Raw genomic sequence first — 22,158 nt, 5'->3', positions numbered from 1 at the left:
TGAAATGAGATATATAAAAGTTTGAATTGATGTTTCTAGTATATTTTTTACCGAAAAGTTTATGTTTCTAGTATATTTTTTGTCGACAATAAGCTATATGAATTTGGCTAATATGAATGCAAGTCTATAATATTCCAGTTTGAAATTTTTATTTTTAGAAATTACGTTTAATTTGATTACGAGCCGCACTCTTTTGCTCTCCGGGACCACTGTAGAGCCCAACGATGGATCACAACTCGCCGAGATCTCGTCGGAGCCGGAAACCGGATCCTACCCCCGACCTCTACTCCACATTCGTAGTTCACTCCGACTCCGATTCCGATCAACGCCGAGATCGAGACAAACCCGATGAAGACGAAACCGTCGATTTATACGCTACAATGGTCTACAAGAGCGACAGCGACGTCGAAGGAGACGACGACGAAGACTCTACGCTCCCTCCTCTTCTCAAGCGTCTCCCCAAGGACTTCGGAGGCGGCGGCGCGTCGTACGACGAGGACGACGACGACGGAGACTTCGGCACCATGATTGTGAAGAAGGACAGCAAGAACAGTCCAGGAGATGAAGAATCTTCTTCCGACGAGGAGGAGGGAGAGTACGGTACCTTCGTTGTGGTGAAGCCTTCTTCGTCTAAAAAGGGAAAGGAGAAGGAGAAGGAGACGGATCTGTCAACTATGGGAAGAGCTGTAGCGAGTATGCAGGAATCGAGCTTCGGTGGCAAGAACAACCGTAAATCCACCTCTTCGTTGCAGCAGCGGAGCAGTAAGATGTCCACCACGTCCCTTCCCGATTGCGTTAGAGAAGATCCCACCACCAAATACGAGTTCCTCAACGAGCTTGGTAACGTTACTATTCTCAAAGATTTAGTTATATGATCTCTCAGCCGTTGAAAACTGGAGATCTGTGTGTTGGCAGGGAAAGGATCATATGGATCTGTCTACAAAGCTAGGGATTTGAAAACGTCTGAGATTGTTGCTATTAAAGTCATTTCACTTACCGAAGGGGTATTGAAAGCTTTGTCCTTTGGCCTAAGTTTGAATGTTAAAGCACTCAGTGTGATTCATGCTTCTTATTTTTTAACAGGAGGAGGGGTATGAGGAGATTCGCGGTGAGATTGAGATGCTGCAGCAGTGTAATCATCCGAATGTTGTCCGTTACCTTGGTAGTTTCCAAGGAGATGATTATCTTTGGGTGAGCAGCATCTGTGCCATAGAATTAGTAGCTTTTGTGGTTTATGTATTGGTTTTGAGGATACAGTCTCTTTCTAGTCACTAATTTGTGTCGTCTGGCAGATAGTGATGGAGTATTGTGGAGGTGGAAGCGTTACTGATTTGATGAACGTTACCGAGGAGGCGTTGGAGGAGTATCAGATTGCATATATTTGTCGAGAGGCGTTGAAGGTATAGATAGAAGCATAAAGAGGAAAGCTGGTTTATCGTTTCCTTTATTTGATGCTTGGCGTTTTCGCTGCTTGAACACATCTGTTTCAACTTGTCACAGGCCCTAATACTTCTGTTTGTCTCTACGTCTTATATGTAGGGCCTTGCATACTTGCACTCAATATTCAAAGTCCATAGAGATATCAAGGGTGGAAATATCTTGTTGACCGAACAAGGAGAGGTCAAGTTAGGTAAGTTAGCTTGGGGAATTATCCACCTACTTGAAGAGTGGCGTTTACATATGTTGTTTCTATTGCACATGCTGGCTTTTATGCGTTTAAGCTTGAAATCTAGCTCGGCCTTATCAGTTGTTAATTAAAAATTCTTTTTATTGCTTTACAACCGCAAACTGATTCTAAAGTTTAATTCCTTGATCTTTACAGGTGATTTTGGGGTTGCAGCTCAACTTACGCGGACTATGTCTAAGCGAAACACGGTAAATACTTGGTGAATAAAGTTTGCTATGGTTAATTCATCAAGCTGCCTTTGATTAATTGGAAAAGAATTTACCCTGAAGATGTTTTGTGCCTGATGGTGAGATTCGTTAATGTTTTGTCTTGTTTGAAGTTCATTGGGACTCCGCATTGGATGGCCCCTGAGGTTATTCAGGAAAACCGTTATGATGGGAAGGTATGCTTCCTATTTGAAAATAATTTTGTCTGCTAAACTCCGTAAATTTTTTCGATCAATGTACACAACTTCAGATTATATGACTGATGCAATGGTTCCTTCCATATCTGAATTCTGAAGTTCAAGCTTCACGTCCACTAACCTAGTATTATATCTCTTAAAGAAAGTAATTACCGTTTTACCAAATATGGTTGTGCAAACCAGCGCTACCGGATCCTATTGATTGAGAAATTTGGGTCTGATGTATAGCCAGTTAGAAACTATAGCTGCACAAGTATCTAAAGAGTGGAATCACTGATTTTTTTTCTCCTTGATGACACTTGGACTCTTCACTACAGGTGGATGTATGGGCTCTTGGTGTTTCAGCAATTGAGATGGCAGAGGTAATTTGAAATTACCTCTTTCAGGACTACAATTGTGTTGTAGTTGGTAGTTTAACTGTACTGAGTTCTCACCTGACATTTTAAGGGAAAATGAAGAAAATTGTTGTACACTTTCATTACACACTTGAGCACTCGTCACTTCACTCGCTTCTTGCATATTTATTAATCTTAATCTTCTTGTGGTTGCCTTCTGACGTTTAGTTGTGCTGCTTTACAGGGGCTTCCTCCAAGATCTGCAGTTCATCCGATGAGGGTTGGTATAATAAGCCATCTTGCTTTTGTTATTATGTTTCCAAGTGATCAGATGCTTTGCAGTCCTGCTTCTTTTTTTTCTTTTCTTCTGGTTATGAATTTTTTTTTTGTGGAAAATTGGAATGAAGCGAATCTGGACTTAGGCCAAACCTATAACAATTCCTTGCACATCGGTTGAGTTTGGCTTCGTTTCAAGGGTTTCTATAAATGTGGTTGGCTCAGACCGTTCATTAACTCTAGTTTTAAGCGATTTGAGCTGGTCTGTTATCAATTCAATGCCAAGCAGCTTGTATTAAAATGGGATTCTGTATAGACCTTGCAAGAAATTTTCATAAACATAAGAGTTGTTAGGCTAGAAAATGGAGGCCTTGAAATGCTCTTTAAGGTCTTCTCTTGGTTGATTAGTAGTGAGTTAGGTAAAAGAATGAAATTTTCGTTTGTTTACTTACTTGGTGGTGCATAAAGTTCTTCTGTGAACCCTTTTATCTCATTTCAGGCATCCGTTTTTGCTAGGTTTTGTTCATGATATCGATCGAGCCAGCTCCAATGCTTGAAGATAAAGAAAAATGGTACGTCTTCAACCTCTTGAGAATTGTCACGTTGGTTGTCGTAAGGCAGAAGAGAATTTTCTACATCATCCAAGCAATTCCCTTTAAAGGGAGATCTTTGCAGTATCTTATGTTGTATTCAACTTTTAGTTGCTACCCTCTGCAGGTCTCTGGTCTTTCATGATTTTGTTGCAAAGTGCCTCACCAAGGAACCACGCCTTCGCCCAACTGCAGATGAGATGCTCAAGGTGAACTATGATAATCTTTTGCTTTACGCCAGAGATCGTTAGTATGTGTGTCTCTATGCTCTCGTTTTCTATCTTTTCAGCTAAGTGTGAGTGTTTGACTCTTTCTTTTCATTATCAGGATATCTTCAACCTGAGTTGTCAGAATTACCACCACTTTCACAGCTATGCTATTTAGTGTTTAAGATCTCTCTGTTATTCTGATGCCGTTTACTTTTTTTTGTTTAAAATTCAGCACAAATTTGTTCAGAGATGTAAAATGGGGGCTTCCGCAATGTCGCCAAAGATTGAGAAGTCTAGACAAATCAGAGCTTCAATGGCTCTGCAAGCGCAAAATGTTGTCGCTTCTTCGGAGGACACTGTATGTAAACAGTCATCTCTCTTAGTCTACCCCTCTTCTTTCCGAATATCTTTGCAAGTTATAGTTGTCTAAGTTATATTATAATTTTGTTACAGTCAACACTGGGCCCAAAATCAAGTGATGAGATGGGAATTACTGTTCCGTATAAACATCCTAATAATGGATATCAAAATACCACCGAAGCACCTCCAACAAGCACAGGAGAAGGCTAGTACTTACAGACTGTTACGTAGTAATTTACAAGTTGACAATTTGCATTTCCTTGCCATCATGAGAATTATCGAGTGCATTTTCTTGCCGATGTATAGTAAACTCTTGCGGGTGATGTTTTGATGATTTCTTCAGCAGCCTTGTTAGCACACGATTGGATCGCTGTTGTGAATTTTCTTTCATCCTGGTTTTCAAAGCGCACCAACTTAAGCTTTGCATTGGCTCATGTTGTCAGGTGGTGATTTTGGAACTATGATCGTTCATGGTGAGGATGAGACAGAAGAGAGTTACTCAGGGGCTCAACTTGCCAAAGAGAAAGAATCTTCACCTTCTCAGGTTGATGGCGTTTTTGTCGGATTCTCAGGAGATGAAGTAGCTGGCTCCTGGTATTTAATCTTTGAAACCCTTTTGGTTTTCTTTTTCTGGGAACATGTCCAATTGATAACAAACATGCGATTATATTTCTTTTGGTGTCATCCTGTTTAATATCGAGATCAGTATCTGATGATGTACTTGATACTGGTGGCTAGGATCCATGACAAGAAGAAGCTTCCTGCTACCGACGTTCCAGTTGACAAATCAACCTCACAAAGCGTGCGGGGAACTCCACCATCAGTTTCGATATCTCTTGAGCATAAAACGAAGCTGAATAGCATATCTGGAACACAGACCGAAGGTGGCAGTGATGCAAGTGGCGTTACCTTGAAGAGTGAAACTGTTGGCAAGAAAGCTTTTGCGTTGCAAGATAAGGTCCGTAAATTCTTTTTTCTACAGTCTTCTCAATGCATTTTTGTATGGTTAATATCTGTTTCGTTTCCTGATAAATTTGGCACATAGCAGTTGTGGTCAATCTACGCAGCTGGAAACACTGTACCCATACCATTCTTGAGAGCAACAGATATATCCCCAATTGCACTCTTGTCAGAGAACATGATCGGAGGCATGCAACAGGATGGGAATAGAACTGTAGCTGTTGAAGCGCTTCAGGAGCTCTTCACTTCCGATCCCCAATCTAAAAAGGGAAGAAGAGGACAAAACGAGGTCAAACTTATATCTCCTCCCTTTCTCTTGAGTTCTATATAACATAACATGGGACTATGAAATGGAATGCAGATGCCTCTTCCTCCAAGTGTATACCAGAGACTGACGTCAAGCCCTCCACTGATGAATCTGGCACAAGTATTAGCCTACCACAGAGCGTACGTATATAGCCAACTGGTTTTGATGGGTGTTTTGTTTACGTCAGCCTATAAGTTTAGAAACCCATTTTGTGAAATTTTGGATCCGCAGGTGTTACGAGGAGATGCCGCTCCAGGAAATGCAAGCAACGCAAGAGCAACAAACTATTCAGAATCTGTGCGATACTCTTCGCACAATTCTTCGCCTCTAATACTGTTTCTGTTCTTATTTGCCGCCTACTGTTTGTATTTAGGCTGTCTCAATAAGTAGTTTTCCTGAACTTTTTTTTCTCTCTTTTACCTCTGTAAAACAAACAGTTTTGTATCCTCTTTGCAAATTTGCTACGGAAATGAAATGCATATTCTTCTTTTTCACCGTGAAGGTATCATCTCCAGGGCCAGAGAGGCTGCTGCAAGTTACAGAGGACTTGCATCGATTCAAGGAGATGCCGATCCAGTAAGCTTCAACAAGGAAACAAACTCAAGGAAAGCAGTAAAGAGTGCAGTGTTCTTTTTGGAGTCTGTAGTTGCAGAATCAGAGATCTGTATCTGGAAAATAGCAGATGTGAGGGAACACAGAGATCCTGCAAGCAAAGGCAGACCGTTGAGCCGGAAACAAAAGGACCTGAGATTCAAACTGCCTTCCTCAGTTCACAGGAAGTTCTCTACCAGGACGCAGTAGAGTTGCTAGAAAAGAGATATTGAAACATAGTTGATTTTGTACTGCTTGAAATGGTGAGTGAAATATTGAAACATATGAAAGTTTACGCACTACTGAGATGTTCTAAGATGTGAACAAGGAAAAGAACTAACAAACAAAAAAAAAAGAATCAAAACTTATTAGTATCAAGAACTATCATCATCTTCACCCACTGAACCAACAAGCTCTAGCTTCCGGTACTCCCTTTCCTCTTCTGGTTTCATAACGTATGGACCATCTGGTTCGTCATAAGGCTTTGAGGTTCGGTATTCCCTCTCTGTTATCGATCTTATACCATTTGGATCTGATTCCATTTCCTCGTCTTCATCATCACCATCCTCATCTTCTTCCATGTCATCCTTTGGAGGATATCCTCGAGTTTGCGCCAGCAACCATTGATCAACAACTCCACACTCAATTGCATATCTTGCTGTCCGCTCCAAGTACCCTTTATCATTCATAAGATCTGGCTGAACCGTAAGCATTCTTATCAGACCTGAAACAGAATGTAGTTCAGTTAATCCTCAACATAACTATCTAATACTTATAAAAAACAAAGAAAAGTCAAAATGTACCTGCAACAATGCCATCTCCAGATGCTGACATATCCCTAGTAAAAGGAGTAATGGGAACATCCTCCATCCCAAGAACAGCACCATTGTGCTCTTTGGTATAGTAATGGATCTTAGAAGTGCCATTGGTCACAAACAAAACCTTGAGATTCTCATGCCAAAGCGGCTCCACTGTTTCCGGCTCGTAATGGACAAACTTACTGCTGTCATTGTTTTTAGTATCGAACTGCTCAGTTGCCTCGATTCCGCAAAGGAACTCAAGCTCCTGTTTCGTGACTTCAATGACGTCCGCAAGATCCCACACTTCTTGTATGAGACTCTTGGTCTCTTCCCGAGACTGCCATAGAGGCAAGGGAAGGTTCAAGTCATAGAAAATGACATTCCCTAGTTGCTTTGATATCTTGATGGCTTGTAATGTAGTTGACATCATCTTCTTATCCAGCAGTGAATGCGTCGTGAAGTAGAACATTTTCGCCTGCAATAAAGTTAAGAAGAAGAGATAAGTGAACAAGAAAATGAGTTCATATTCCAAAATCTCCCAGACAATCTTTACCTCTTTGAGAACATCAACGTTGATTTCAGATTTAGAAAGAGAATCCTCAGCACATGGTTTGACACAAGTCGATTTCAAGCGACCTCTCTTGCTGATCTTCATAGTAGAACAAGCAGTGACCCTTTTACTATCAATCTTCACCGATCTCGTTTGGACTTTGCACACATTCAGATAATACAACATGGCTTGACCAAAGTCATCGTCCCCAAGTTTGCCCATAAAAGCAACGTTACCACCCAAGCTCGCAAGAGCAATAGCAACACCTCCTGCACATCCTCCAGGAGCTCTGATGTACTTCTCCGGAGCCCACACCGCGTCTTTCATCCTTTCTTGTCGTTCGTAATCCAAAAGCCTGTTCGCTGGTCTCCCTGATGGCACAAAAGCATGTTGTGCAGATCCAAAGCAACACACGAGAGGAGGCCATCCGTATGTGTGGCTAATATCTTCGCTTTCGTGTTTGCTTAGATCAATCTCTTCTCCTTCACTGTCAGCATCAGTGGCTTCAACAGTCAAAGGTTCCTCGACATCACTAGCCTCATCATATGTAACTAAACCTTCCTCTACTTCTTTATCTTTCTTAGTAGTCTTCTTTCTTCTAACTTTCTTCTTGGTTTTTGCTTCCTCCACATCAGAAGAAGCTGCTGCTGCTGGTGAAGCTGTAAACGCGTTGAAATCAACATTTGAGGAAATCATCAAACTGAGAACAAATAATGAAAGACATTACCTTTCTTTCTAGCTCTCCGTGGCTCATCCTTTGTGTCGCTTTCGTTGTCTGAAACATCATCACTATCTACCAAAAGCTGAGAGCTTTCTTCTAAAGGTTCATCCTTTTTCGCTACAACCTTCTTCTTCGTTGTTCTCGCACCACTCCTCTTAGGAGCTTTGGTTGGTTTCTTTCCCCCAACAGCGCCGTTTCCACCATCGTCTTCATCAAGAGGTGCAGACTCTGATAACTTTCTCCTACCAGCAACCACTAAAAAGCCTTGCTTCCCGTTCAATCTCTCACCTCGAAACTTCACAAAGCCCAGTGGTAGGAGACAAGGAATAACATCTGAATTGCATCTGAGAGAATCAAGCACGACTATGAGCAAAACCATAAAGCACAAAACTTTATCACATTTCTGGGCACAAAGAACAGAACACAAGTAGTTCTGCAGCGAATCGATAAAAACCCATGTAAGAAAACTCCAAAAATATTAGAAAGAGACCTGGGGAATGGTAGGAACTGAGTGAAGGAGAGAGACGCCATGAAGAGCTCTTTCAGAAATTAAACGAACTTGTACTGAGACTAAACTCTGCAACCCATACAGTCCGAAGAAGCGTGAAACCCAAAAGAGCGAACTTTGATAGGAGATTTGGGGTTTAAGCTCTCGCTCCAACCTGAAAGAGGAGAGGCCTTAGCGGGGACTGGGGAGGTAGCTGCGAAGAGGATGAGGTTCAGGGGGTTTTAGCGCTTCGATAAAACGGCAAGCGTTCTTTGCTAAAAGTGACAAAACGTCATCACGTCTCGTACTTTATAGTACTATAATAGGTTTAGTTTAATATTATTCGGTTGACCCAACATACAGTGTATTGGTTTAAAATCTATTTAATACTGATTTGGTGTTTTTTTGTCAACCCGATGATCAATACCCGTTAGATTTAAAGCCCAAAGGCATAATACAAAGGTTTTAATATTACTCGGCCCACAGGAAACTCACACACATATGAGCAAATATCTATACTATTGAAAATTACTGATTTTTCATGTTATCCATAATTTTAAATAATTTTGTTTATTTGTCATATTTTTATCAAATTTTAGTTAAATCATTGATTTATTATTATTTTTTAGTTGAGACGCTAATTTATTAATTTAATAAATACCCTTAATGAATCTTATATATAATTAAAAACAAATTTTAATTTAATAATATTTAATTTATATATTATATTAAATATTTAGTGAGTTTTTATTACTTTTCATACTCTTATTATGTTTTAGATTTTTATCTAGGTTATTGATTTATTATTAGTTTCTAACTGATTCACTAATTTATTAATTTAAAATTGTCCTTAATAAATTTTATATATAATCGAAAATGAATTATATTATTATAATATTAAAATTTTAGTATATTAAATCTTAAAAATTAAATAATATAATAAATTATCAAAAATATATTTACAAAAATAAGATAATTCTTATATATATTGTTTTGCTATATGAAAACATAAATAATAACGTATTATGCGAGTTTTAGATTAATAAGACATAAATTAATAAATATTTATAAAAAGATTATGTTGGCATATGCGGTCAAAACACCTAGTGTTCATAAATTTGCAAATGTACGATTTTGGAATTTTGTTGGAAAATTAAGATTCGGAATAAACTTAGGGTAAATTATTTTCTCAAAATAAATTTAACGTAAATTTAAAAAAAAATTGGGCTGTCCAATAATCATGTGATCTAACCCTTTTAAACCCTTCTTATTTTGTTGTAAATAATTGAGTTTAACCATTTAAACTCACGTGTGTTCCAAAAAAAAAAAAAAACCATTTAAACTCACGTTCATCTGATCTTGTGTCCTCGTCGTCGGCGTTTTGGCTTGGTTGTTTTGTGCCACCTTAGCTCAGCTGGTTCGGTTGAGTTCTTCATCGAAAATTGCTTCTCTTTCTAGTTCAAGGTCTTTCAGTTTTATCTTCAAAAAAAAAAGGTCTTTCAGTTTTTCCGGTGGACGATGGTTTTAGCTGACATGGCGAATGTCTCTGGCGGTAGGCTCCGGCGAGCTTCTACGACTCATGTTATTCCGTTATCTACTTGGTTTAGAGAATCGTACCAAACCCGGTTATCTAAGGTTTTGCCTTTGTGTATTTTTCTGTTTTTCTTTTCTTTTTAATTCCATCCAGCTGTTACTAAACAAAAATATTTTCAGTAAAAGCCTTTAAAAAAACAGAATCAAAATATGTTCTAATAACAAAACAGATATTAAGACCATCTCCAACCCACCTCTATTTTTATATCTATATTTTCCTCAAAAATAGAGAATCTCTATTATAGAGGTGGATTTGCTCCAATGTATGCCTCTATAATAGAATTCCTATATTTTAGAGGAAAATATAGAGGAATCTTACTTTTTACCTCTATATTTAGAGATGAAAATAGCAAATCTTTATATTTTCCCCTATAAATAGAGGAACTCTATTATAGAGGCATACATTGGAGCAAATCCACCTCTATAATAGAGATCTCTATTTTAGAGGAAAATATAAAGATGTACATTGGAGATGCTCTAAGTAAAACGAAAATGGAGGCTGAAGATAAAGACGAGTATGTATTAAGAACATTTTCACAAGTGGTATGAGAAAGATCAAGTAATGATATGTTGTCTAAATTGAAAACACATAATGGAAAGTGATTAGGAACAATAACTAATAATAAAGACAAGTCAAATCAGAAAGCTCGATAGGGTTTCCGGAAAAGGAAGAGTAGAAGCTGCGAATTGTGAGTTAAATGAGTAGAGAGCTCTCTACTTGTGATGTGAACTGTGATGCTTCTTAGCGTTGTGTGTTTCTTTCAAACTCAAGTGGGTTTGGTAGACTTTCCTTTTGACTTTGCTTTTAAAACTTACTTTTATAATTCCTTCTTTTTCTAATTAGGAAAGAATCTCGAAAGAAATTGTAAAATATAGCTATAAACTTTTATGTAATACGGTAACTTATTATATACACACATAACACATTAAACCAAAAGTTGCATGTAGTTTCATACGAAGTTTTTTTTATTTAGCTGACTGTTGCCGTTGTACATCTATATATAGATCGGTTGTACATTATAATCAAATTTGTTTGTAAATAATTTTTATAGATGCATCGTTGTTGAACCGATTATTATTTGGTCATAAATTGTAGTTAAATGCACAACTAACTACCCGTATACAACATGCAAATGTACTCATGATCATGCTCTCCACGCTCAATTTATATAGGCTGTTATGATTTATATTCATGTATCTATATACCTAAATGGTCAGTTACTTTTGTAATAGACTACATCAAATTATTCTCCTCTAAGCTATAATAGTACTATAATGTAAAAGTTCTAAAGGATTCAGCCATTAACTTTAAAATCTAAGCGCCACTCCCTTCATAACCCGAAGCAAATTAGTCATCTGTAAATATCGAATAGAATAAGCCATGCTAAAATTAGGCATAAGAAAATTTGGTAGACGACAAGAAAAGAGAGCATATATGAAAATTGTTATTAAGTATAAAGTAGTGGATGCATGAATAATGGGTGTGGTAATAAATAGATAGCTAGATAGAGGGTAAAGAGGCAAGCTTTAATTAAAGAGAGGGAGTAATGAAGTTATACGAGCATGGAAACCTGACTAAACCCTAATGTCTTATTAGCCTTCTTACCTTTTTGGGCAATCGTCCCATCTCTCGCAGTCATTGTCCCAAACTTCTTTTTCTCAACAAATATAATTTCAATCACCTTTATGTGGATGCAGAATTTCTAGTCCACAATTACCCTAGGATATACAACTAATCTTCTATTTTCAGTTACTAATGTGAAATCTTTCATTACATCTCTGGATGTTTCAAGCCAAAAATATGGAAATATTTTACATTTGCGTCATAATCCAATGATGAGACTTACTATTGATGAAAATGGATACATAGAAACTGGAAGATACATTTTTATTGTGCATCTTAATTAACTGTTTTTATTACAAAGTACGTACTAATAAAATGAGATATCATCATTGATAAAACTGTAGATTTTAGAACTAGGTAGCGTGAGGTGTAAGAAATAAGAATTCAAACTAGAGCCTGTTATCAATGTTTTGACTATTGGCTTATTATTTTGACTATTGTTGAACCCTGTAGTTAGAGAAAAATATCAACTCAATCTATGGATATATTAGTTCGAAATACTAGGAGGAAACTTTAATCAAATAAAACTGTCGTAAGCTGATATGTGTGTGGAAGTAGAATGCAAAAAAAAAAAAATATATATATATATATATATAGTCACTGAAAGAGACGTATGATTTATCACTTGTCCACGTCCAATTTCCCTGTGGGGCAGTGCACGCACAAAAGATGGAATCCATTCTAGAGCTCCTTCTTTCTTCACTATCTTTTCAAGTTTCTCTTTTTGAACATTTATAAATACCCTTTTTAATTTTGATTTAACTCAAAGCCCACTTCTCAATTCAATTTTCTTTTACTAGGGATTACATGCTAAAACATATTATTGTCCTATCTCAAATTTCAACCATAAGGTGTGACTATATAACTCCAAAAAGAAAAATTATGCTGATGGACCCTTTCAAATTATGATTTGTAGTTGGTCCATGTTAAATTATTCAGCCAATAAGAACTGATATAATCGCGTAGAAGAAAGAGAGCGTCAAAGATGGAAAAGAGTAAATGAGGAAGGAAATAGAAACAAAAGAAAAGTTGAATGGAGAAGTAAATGTTATTTATAGTGTTATCTTGGATTTCCGAAAGCATAACATATATCACCAAAAACCAATATCTTCGTTTTTTGTTACCGAATGATAGTGTACTTTCAATCAAAATATAGTTATGCCTTGACCAATTAGGGAAAAAATTACATGTATATAATACATCTCATCTTCAATTTCATGAATTTATGTTTATATTTAGGCCATCTTATTAGTAAAAATTAAATATATATTTTATTTAATAAAAGTTAACTAAATACATATTTTTATTTAATAAAATTTAAATACATATTATAATTTATTAGTTTTTGTTAGTTTTATTTACTTCCTAATACAGATCTACAAATCTTATTTTTAGATTTTAATTTATGTTTTAGGTTTATAGCAAAATCCATTAATTAAAACTAGAACATCAATTTTTTGTATACAAATTTTTTTCTTAAAACATCAATCATTTGTCTATGGAGAGAGTATTAAAAAGTATAGTAGTATATATGTAAACTCTCTCATCATCCAGAAATAGTAAACTTGTAGTGCAGTGTGCAAAACTTTCTTAACCTTAAAATATAAAAGTGGCAAATCAAAAGATCCTCACTGGAATCACTTTCTGCTTTTTGAATCCAATCTATGTATAGTTGGATTTGAAGATCCAATGATTTGGTTGTTTCTCGACTGCTAATTAAAGAGTTCTGTATTTATTTTATTTTATAGTTATTATTGAATGAAGTTTCACGATGAATAAAAAGTTTGTGAAACATGACAAGTTATATTCTCAGTTTTGCAGGAAAATTTGCGTGAAACTTTTCTGAAGAAGCAAAAAAAAAAAAGCAGATCAAAGATCAGAAAGGACGACAATTCTTAAATTTGTAACATGTGGGCAAGTCAAGGATTGCTGGCATCAAACTTGAACGAATCTAATCATATTCACACCATATATTATCTAAAATTCAATATTTTAATATCTTAATCATTCTTCTCACTTTTGTCCTTTGCATCATGTCATGCGTATTGATTAATGTATGTACGATGTAAAAACTTTTAGGGTCCAACTATTACGATGTAGAAGCTGATGAATATTTGTTCAAAAAAAAAAGAAGCTGATGTATATAATATAAAAGTAAGACTGTTTGCTTAGATTAATTTGTTTTCCCTCATTTGGGTTAATTTTGACTAGTTATATTAATCATCATTAAGGCGCCATTACCCATTAGTAGTCATATATTATAGAGAAAAAACATTTTCAGAACACCTAGTAATAGTAAAATCTAATGTACGAGGAGAGATATTTAAAGTCTTAATTTTTCTTAAGCAAATTAAATACGTCTGCAAGATTTTGCAGAGGACGTATGTACTATCACTAGCAACAGTAGAAACATAGATAAAAGTCATAAAACCCTAGATCCGGTTCCTTATTTTAATTTATAACATATATATTTGTTTATATATGATATGACATGAGGAAAGAAATTAATTTTTACACTCAAATATCCCTCTCTTTTAATTTTGAGTCAGTTAATGATGGATTTATATTTATGTTGCCTAACCCCTAGTTTTATTAATTAAAATGTTTTTACACTAAAATTGTATCTACACCGAAAATCCTTGGTTTAACATTTTATTTGGTTTTTTATAACCTTTAAGATATTATTAGCTGTATAATAGATAATAAAATGCATTTATGGACTGCGCATACGTCCAACACTTGAACTAACTTTGCCTCTCTCTCGTTCTCTATACCTCCATGGTCTCACTATGTCTGGACTTCTCTATATATACAAGCCTTCATATCTCATAAAATAACCATAACCCTAACTCTACAAAACTTTTCCTATTATCTCTCTCCCTCTCTCCCAAGTGTGGTTTTCAACCCATTCGTAAAGATCATGAACCTTGAAGAGAAACCAACCATGGCTTCAAGGGTTTCACCTCAAGCCGAACATCTCTACTACGTCCGGTGCAGCATCTGCAACACCATCCTCGCGGTAAATAACCCACACAAAGATAAATATATAATCCTACATGCATGGTACATATAGATTTGTATAATTGTATAAAGTAAGCAAATCATGGGAAGTTATGTATCAATGTGTATTTTTTTCAAGGGGTCGAGTTAATTGTAAACCTAATCATATCTACACATATAGGTTGGGATACCAATGAAGAGAATGCTTGACACTGTAACGGTGAAATGTGGCCATTGTGGTAACCTCTCGTTTCTCACCACAACCCCTCCTCTGCAAGGCCATGTCAGCCTCACCCTTCAGGTTCATAAAACATGACTTATACATATACTTATGCAAATATATAGCTATTAATATATACATATGATGAGTCTAGTTTTTTGAACAAGCAGATGCAGAGCTTTGGTGGGAGTGAGTATAAGAAGGGAAGCTCTTCTTCCTCCTCCTCTTCTACCTCCAGTGACCAGCCACCGTCTCCTAGACCACCCTTTGTCGTTAAACGTAAGCCACCAGATTCGTTTTTTTTTCTTAAGCCACAAGACTCTTACACTACTATTTACCATTTCTGACTGATTATGAGTAATTGTAGTCGTTTTAAATATACGATGGTATATATTATTTATCAAGAAATTAATTTTTGTCTATGTTTGGTGTTGCAGCTCCTGAGAAGAAGCAGAGACTCCCATCGGCTTACAACCGCTTCATGAGGTTATTATTTGACATTTCTTCTTCATTTACAGGTTAAGAAAATTAATGCATGAATAATATGATCATATATATATAATCTTCTTCTCCTTATTCTTTTTTGAAAAACAAAAATAAAAAGGGATGAGATACAACGTATCAAGAGTGCCAATCCGGAAATACCACATCGTGAAGCTTTTAGTGCTGCTGCCAAAAATGTAAGACAACAGTCGCTACTTTTTACGACTGGATCTAATTATATTTACTAAATTTATTTGTACAACTGAAATATGTGACAAACAGTGGGCTAAGTACATACCCAATTCTCCTACTTCCATTACTTCCGGAGCCAGCAACATCCATGTAAGCTACACAAATCAACTCAGTCTCCGTACGGACATATAATATTTATAAATAAACAAATTGTTAAAAATGATTCTTAATAGTTTTTTCTTGTTTTTGTAGGGTTTTGGATTTGGTGAGAAGAAGTGATATCCCAAGGAAATGCCTAAAAATAATAAACGCACGTGTGCGAGATCAACCTTTCTGCAAAGGGTTTAGTTAGCTGCGTCGTTTATCTCATGTTGTGTTGCTTTAGATGTTTAAAGTTGGTGTGTTTTCATTTGTATGTCTCTGCAGAAATGATGTTGCCTTAGTATCTTTAGTTCTGTCTGTCTTAGATATGAAAGCTACATTACGTTGCTGTGTTCATCTGGACGTTCATGTCGGGACGTTATAAGTTTGTCTTAATCCTATAAAATTTCTGCCTATTTCTCTCGTCTCTATCTATAGTACAAATTATTTTCCAAAGGATTTGTTACTTTCAACATCGTAACTTGGAATATGAGAATCTCAGATGACGTGTAGAACCAAATAAAAGAGCAAATTACCTTTTACAGCGAATATTCATCACATCGTTATATACAAACTGTCTGAAAAATAACAAAAAAAACAAAAGGACTGAAACACTGTGAAATAAGCAGGCATAGATATCTGAAACATTTTTTTTATTTCAGACTGGTGAATAATAATAATACACAAGATCAGATCAGATACAAAAACACTTGTAACCAGACTTAATCTTTATTCTACTAATCTAACCATGCAGACTTAATCTTTATTCCCCTCCTATTAGGAGCTAGGGGAAATAAAGCTCGTTATTATACTCCTGCTTCACATCATCATTAGTAAAACTCCTCTGTTGTTGCTCGATTCTCTGAAGATGCGATGACAGTTGCTGTAGATCAACTGTGGATGATGAAACAGTCCTCAACGGTGGTGGTTGCATCTGATGATAGCCTATTGTTGAGTGATTGAGAGTTTGGTTTGGTTGAGTGATTGAGAAACTTTTGTTTGGACTAGTTTCAGACAAGCATTGTTGGGACTGAGCTGACAGAAGGGAGTGAGCACAAGTAGAACGTGGCGGCCCAGCCTCATGCAAGTCCCAAATCGAAGATACACCAGAAGAAGCTGCTGCTTCCGGTGAATAAAAACTCATGTTTTCCTCAGGAAACATAGGTTCATCTTTGAAACTCACGAGCCTACCATGAACCTTGTTACCTGCCAGAGAGTTTGTACCTTGAGGAAGAAGCTTATGCCGGAAATAGAAAGAAGGCTTCCTTCTTCTCTCATTGTCACCAGCTAATCGTCTTCTGCAACTTCTTTTCCCATTATCAAACTCCGAGAGGAAATGAAACCTGCTGCACTGTTGGCAAAACCTCTGTTCAACACCGTTAACGATAACCACAGAAGTCTTTGAGTGAGCCTCGCAAACTCTATGCCTTTTGTGGTAATCTTTCGAAGAGCTGAGATCCATGTTGCACCCATGGACTTGACACAAGGGAGAGCTTGAAGAAGCTCGAGGCTTTTTAGCTCTAGAACCATCATAGTTCCCGTAATCCATAAAACTCCTAAGTTTGAAATCTTGGAGTCCATTAACATCATCAACCTTGTCAAATTCATTAGAGAGTCCCTGAGCCAAGGATCTTGGATTCTCAGGAAAGGAATCAGAAGGAAGAAAGGAGGTTCCATAGCTCCAAGAATCCATCAGCAAAACTGAAACTAACAACACTAAACGTAATCAGTTTTCTTCAACAAAACTAAAGAAGGAATCTTTCAATGTCTTTGAAAATTCAATTGTCCTTGTGAGTGAGAAAGATTCAGTTATTCATCGGATTGAGACAAACCCACGATTATATTTAGACTCTAAAACTATGAAACAAAGAATAAAAATCAATACTTTTTTTCCATCAAAAACAGGGGAAACCAAATAGGATCAGTGGAAACTCAAAAAAAAAAAAAAAAAACTGGACTTTCCCTATTCCATTTTAAATACAAATTAAAGGGTCTATTGGGAAGTAATTGGGAAGTAAACAGGAGAACCAAATCGAAGAATCAAAAAATAATAAGTAAAGAATGAAAATACTAACCGATTAATTAGAAAAGCAGAGAGAGAGAGGAACAGAGGAACTCTGTTGAGAGATTTGTAGAGAAAATAAAAGAAAAGTTCGAATGGAGAATAGAATAGTGTTGGGGGGTCAACATGATTTCCACTACTATACCCATCTTTCTTCTCCCACATCCTTTCCCTTTTTTTTTTCTTTTTATAAAAATTCTCCATCTCTGTAATTTTTTTTTGTACTGGAAGAACTTCAAAGGCAATCTATGGATACCGTATTTACTGGGTACAATAATGATCGGAGACACCGTATTAAAAAAAAAACATACTGAAATCAACATCTTATTAGAGAATTTCCAATTCAAAACTCCATTTTTACTCCAAAGATAAAAGAGATAACAAATGAAAATGTTGAAGTGCAAAGGTTATCATCCCACTATATAAAAGAAGCTAAATTCTAGCTTCCTAAGGCTATCCACATAGGCAAAATAATCAGGACCAACTAATATGCCAGGTCATAACGAAGTGGGCTTGAAATTAAAAAAAAAAACGAAATCATCACGGCCCAGTCCATAACCTTATCTCCCTGCCTCTCTTCATATGTATTTTGTGTCACAGTCCATTAAGCCCAACTCCCAGACAAATTCAGAGACGCTCTTACGGTTCGGGTTATATAGCCCCTTCCTCTGAAATCATCATCCCTAACCCTAAGCGGCGTCTCGCTCTGTTCCGCGATTCTCTTCCTCTCCCCCAACTCATCCCCCATAACGCCTCCGATGAGAGTGATGGTACTTCAATGTGCTCTCATAAATCCTCCATTCATGATCCCCACAGACCTTCCACATACCCTGTCCGTCTCGATGATATCTAGATCCCTATTTATACTCTTACCTGAGATCGTAAAATCCATACCCGTACCTCAGATCTTAAAATCCAAACCCTCAGATGTTAATTAAATGTTTAAACTTACTTAATATTTTAAAACAAAAAAAAAACTGATATTAAATTATTTGACATCTTATTATGGAAATTCACATATATTAAAACAAGAAAAGTCATAGTCTCGAATTATTTGACATCTTATTAAATTTTATTTGTTATAATCACAACTTAATTTATTACTAATATTTTTCTTACCAATATCAGAGTCATCAAGTTCGAACACAACGAAACGTAAACGCGGACGTCCACTAAGAGTACGGAATAAAGTGAAAGGTATACACAAAACTAAATCACTTAATCCAGCAATGTTCTATATTTTTCAATTATTAAAAGCCAAAATATAATAGAGACATGTCTCGACTACTTGCTCCAACAAAATAATTTCATTTACTTATTGTACTTATTCCCGAACAGCTCCATCCCAATCAGGCTATGTTACGCAATGACAATTAACAAAAGTCAGGGTCAGAGTTTGAAAGGTGTCGTACTGTATTTGCCACAGCCCGTTTTCACCCATTGACAGCTCTATGTTGGTCTTTCCCGAGTTACTACCAAATCAGACCTCAAAATTATACAAGGAAAGGATCAAAAGATAGAAAATGTTAAAAACATTGTCTACAAAGAAATATACAACGGTCTATCGCACCTACCAGGTAATCCAATATTATTTGCAACCCAATACACAACATTATACAAAAAATACTAAATTCCTTTCTCTCTCTCCTCCAGAATCACGATCCGATGATCACCGAGAGCAGACTTCCCGGAATCTTAAACAACTTTCTATACCATAAGATGCAAACTACCAGTAAGTCTGCCCACCCGAAACTCTTCAAACTCAATAATTAAGATGTACTAACAAAATTGTTTTTATCTATAGGTCCGCCCGCAATAGAAAGTGGCCGCTCTACAAGATCATTCATAATATACTTCACAGACATCGTCTACGTCTTATCTTATTTTAATTCTTTTTCGTTATCTACCGGATTCTATTCTCTTTGGATAATTACTTATTTCTACTGTCAAACTATTTTGTTTCTACGTCTTCACATCCAAAAAAAAAACAAAACTTAACTAATACTTTTAGAAACTAAAACTCCAAATTTTAATAAAACATTACTTTAATTACATATATAATCCGCGCGAATCGCGGACACCGGCTCTAGTATTTACTAATGGCAAATAATATCAAAATTTGTAAAGATAAAATAAAAAATGTATGTTTTTTTTCTTACAAGAATTCCAAGCTTCATTTCATCGTGTATACGTATTATTGCAAGTTTTATCCAAAAATTACTAGTAAAATACACAATTTGCATCAGAGAATTTAAATACATAAAAAGAAAACTATACATTGATTATTTATGATACATTTAATTGTTTATATAATAATTTATCTTTTAGAAATTTCAATATTAATTTTATAATCTTAAATTTCCATTAATGAAATTTGTTTGCCCAAAAATAATTATCACATATACATATATAGACATAAATTTATTTATCTAGAGACTAGAACTAATAAATTATTAAAAATTACCAGACGAACTAGAGAAAATATAAATATCATTGTATTGATACAATAACAGCCACAAAACAACTTGCTATGTCAGAGAGATACCAAACCCAAAAAGACCAACTAAAAATTAGTTAGGTGCGGCTCATATACCTATAACACTTATATTGCAAAAATTCTCAAAACTAAATTTCTCACAAAAGTTGATAAAATAATTATGTTTACAAGAATATGTATTTTGACTCATCTAGAAATATCTCAAATAAAATATTTTTGAATAAATATTTCATTTTCGGACACAATTTTTTGTGAGATATCTAAAATTGAAATTCTTTTAGTGGAGTTGTTCGAGCACATCTAAATTTGTATATATATGTTTATTGTTATAAAACACGCTAAACACTTAATAGATCGTAGATGAACATAAGATATATATATATTAGTTTAAGAAAATTAATAGAAAATATTCTGAAATATCAAACTTTAGGTATAAAATATAGTTTAACATATATAAATGATTTTAAATAAGAAAATTAAATATTTTTAAACATATAAAGATGAATAAACATATATGTTTAAATTATTTTTTAAATAATCAACTTAAAATACAAATGCATAAACTAAATTATAATAAATATAATATAATTATAATTTTCATATTAATGTTTAAAAATTTTCTAGATGTCTTCATATACCACATATTTGATTAAACATTATTATATGTTTGAATTATATAAATTCGACTGACTACCGCTTAGCGTCGACCCCATCCAAAGTCCAAACCGACGTATAGACTGCATTTTTTAACATTGTAGATCGTTTTAAAAAGACTTTCTAATGTTCGGAAAAAGACTTTATAATGTTGTTATTGGTATAATACCTAAATAAATTTAATTCACAAATACAGCATATTGTGAATAAACTCAAAACAACATAGATTCTGCTCATAAGAGCTTACTAGATTTTGACCCGCGCAGGCGCGCGGGTGTATATTTTGAAAAATATGTTGATATTTGTTTTTCATGTAATTATTAGGATTTGGATGAATCCGAGGAACATAACCGATACCGATCCAAAGATATAGTACCAAACCCAAACATAAATTGATTAAATATTCTAATTATTCAAAATTTTGTTATTTAGAGAACCGAATCTGATCCGAACCGAAGTATTTGGGTATCCGAATTTATCTAAAAATAGATTTATATACTTATATATATTAATTATTTTTAGATTTAACGTATATAAAACATCAAAAATGATACTTTTAAATTGGTTTAAATACTTGAAAATATATATAGATAGTCAAAAGTAAATATCTGAAATAGTTAAAGTATACTCAAATCACCAAAAATACTTAAAATAATTATTGATTTCGTATTCAAAATTTTAAATCAAGCCAATTGATATGTTAAGCTTAAGTATTATGACATATGTTATTCTAATTTATACGTAATATATTATTTTATTTATACATTTTGAGAAATTTAAAATATATAATGATTTAAGACTTTAAAAATAATTTAAATTAGTTATCCAAACCCAAACCAAACCCGCAAAGATCCAAATCGAACTCAAACCAAAATTTAGAAACATTCTAATAAGGCTGAAATCTTTGACCCCGAAAACCCAAAATACAAACCGATCAGAACTAAACCCGTATGGGTATCCAAAAGCCCATTCCTAGTCATTATTATATATCGTATTTTATCATCATATAATTAATCGTATTTTATATGTACCATCATATAAGTAATCATATAATTAATAGTATTTTATACATACCATCATATAAATAATTACATATATTATATTTTTAAAACTTAATATGAAATATGAAAACCATAATTTGAGTTGGTATTTCAAATTGGGCTTTGTATTATATTTTTCTTATATATATTGACAATATTTTTTTTATAATGGTTATTGAAAAATAGTTTAATAAAAATCCATTTTTGAATATATGTATATTTTTGAATCAATTTTTGATATAAATCAAATTTGAATTATTATTTTGATTTGAAATCTGTATATAAAGTTTAAATTTTGTTTTATGGTTAGTTTAGAAAATTTTTTTTTAGGGAATTAGATTGACCCATTTTGGTATATTTTAAAAGTGGCTTAGAT

General features: G+C 34.8%; 4 protein-coding genes across 5 annotated transcripts; 2 read left to right on the top strand and 2 right to left on the bottom strand.

The window, feature by feature from the left end:
* LOC106354056 (serine/threonine-protein kinase dst1) lies at window positions 1-5,616 on the top strand. Its single transcript, XM_013793902.3, has 18 exons — window positions 1-840; window positions 916-1,004; window positions 1,084-1,191; window positions 1,293-1,400; window positions 1,540-1,630; window positions 1,823-1,875; window positions 2,007-2,069; window positions 2,408-2,452; window positions 2,670-2,705; window positions 3,218-3,273; window positions 3,419-3,500; window positions 3,733-3,858; window positions 3,954-4,065; window positions 4,304-4,454; window positions 4,599-4,818; window positions 4,909-5,109; window positions 5,182-5,267; window positions 5,359-5,616. Exons 1-18 carry the CDS (start codon window positions 225-227, stop codon window positions 5,456-5,458), a joined length of 2,343 nt encoding a protein of 780 aa, XP_013649356.2. The 5' UTR covers window positions 1-224; the 3' UTR covers window positions 5,459-5,616.
* Window positions 5,617-5,945: 329 nt separating this feature from the next.
* LOC106354055 (fructokinase-like 2, chloroplastic) lies at window positions 5,946-8,628 on the bottom strand. The gene is made up of 5 exons (XM_013793901.3): window positions 8,280-8,628; window positions 7,796-8,133; window positions 7,072-7,727; window positions 6,522-6,993; window positions 5,946-6,442 (listed from the first exon to the last, which is right to left on the bottom strand). Exons 1-5 carry the CDS (start codon window positions 8,318-8,320, stop codon window positions 6,093-6,095), a joined length of 1,857 nt encoding a protein of 618 aa, XP_013649355.2. The 5' UTR covers window positions 8,321-8,628; the 3' UTR covers window positions 5,946-6,092.
* Window positions 8,629-14,304: 5,676 nt separating this feature from the next.
* Window positions 14,305-15,948, top strand: LOC106357187 (protein CRABS CLAW). Its single transcript, XM_013796865.3, has 7 exons — window positions 14,305-14,512; window positions 14,675-14,794; window positions 14,884-14,992; window positions 15,151-15,199; window positions 15,318-15,393; window positions 15,479-15,538; window positions 15,641-15,948. Exons 1-7 carry the CDS (start codon window positions 14,414-14,416, stop codon window positions 15,665-15,667), a joined length of 540 nt encoding a protein of 179 aa, XP_013652319.1. The 5' UTR covers window positions 14,305-14,413; the 3' UTR covers window positions 15,668-15,948.
* Window positions 15,949-16,039: 91 nt separating this feature from the next.
* LOC106357186 (squamosa promoter-binding-like protein 6) lies at window positions 16,040-17,782 on the bottom strand. 2 transcript variants are annotated; one of them, XM_022689128.2, is made up of 2 exons: window positions 17,605-17,782; window positions 16,040-17,236 (listed from the first exon to the last, which is right to left on the bottom strand). In XM_022689128.2, exon 2 carries the CDS (start codon window positions 17,220-17,222, stop codon window positions 16,314-16,316), a length of 909 nt encoding a protein of 302 aa, XP_022544849.2. In that variant the 5' UTR covers window positions 17,223-17,236; window positions 17,605-17,782; the 3' UTR covers window positions 16,040-16,313. The 2 variants fall into 2 exon arrangements, with proteins under 2 accessions (XP_022544849.2, XP_013652318.2); XM_013796864.3 differs by having other exon boundaries at window positions 16,040-17,230.
* Window positions 17,783-22,158: the final 4,376 nt, after the last annotated feature.

Source organism: Brassica napus, chromosome A7, assembly GCF_020379485.1.
Source record: "Brassica napus cultivar Da-Ae chromosome A7, Da-Ae, whole genome shotgun sequence".
In the NCBI taxonomy this organism is placed as follows: domain Eukaryota; kingdom Viridiplantae; phylum Streptophyta; class Magnoliopsida; order Brassicales; family Brassicaceae; genus Brassica; species Brassica napus.
The sequence above is the reverse complement of the archived record's forward strand: the minus strand, read 5'-3'. Positions and strand labels throughout refer to the sequence as shown.

Coding starts and splice junctions, on each gene's coding strand:
- LOC106354056 (XM_013793902.3), top strand. CDS start 225: ATGGATCACAACTCGCCGAGATCTCGTCGGAGCCGGAAACCGGATCCT. Junction 3,501..3,732: donor CTGCAGATGAGATGCTCAAG/GTGAACTATGAT, acceptor TTTAAAATTCAG/CACAAATTTGTTCAGAGATG. Junction 4,066..4,303: donor TCCAACAAGCACAGGAGAAG/GCTAGTACTTAC, acceptor TCATGTTGTCAG/GTGGTGATTTTGGAACTATG.
- LOC106354055 (XM_013793901.3), bottom strand. CDS start 8,320: ATGGCGTCTCTCTCCTTCACTCAGTTCCTACCATTCCCCAG. Junction 8,134..8,279: donor CAGTTCCTACCATTCCCCAG/GTCTCTTTCTAA, acceptor TGATTCTCTCAG/ATGCAATTCAGATGTTATTC. Junction 6,443..6,521: donor TGGAGATGGCATTGTTGCAG/GTACATTTTGAC, acceptor ATTCTGTTTCAG/GTCTGATAAGAATGCTTACG.
- LOC106357187 (XM_013796865.3), top strand. CDS start 14,414: ATGAACCTTGAAGAGAAACCAACCATGGCTTCAAGGGTTTCACCTCAA. Junction 14,513..14,674: donor TCTGCAACACCATCCTCGCG/GTAAATAACCCA, acceptor CTACACATATAG/GTTGGGATACCAATGAAGAG. Junction 14,993..15,150: donor ACCACCCTTTGTCGTTAAAC/GTAAGCCACCAG, acceptor TTGGTGTTGCAG/CTCCTGAGAAGAAGCAGAGA.
- LOC106357186 (XM_022689128.2), bottom strand. CDS start 17,222: ATGGATTCTTGGAGCTATGGAACCTCCTTTCTTCCTTCTGATTCCTTT.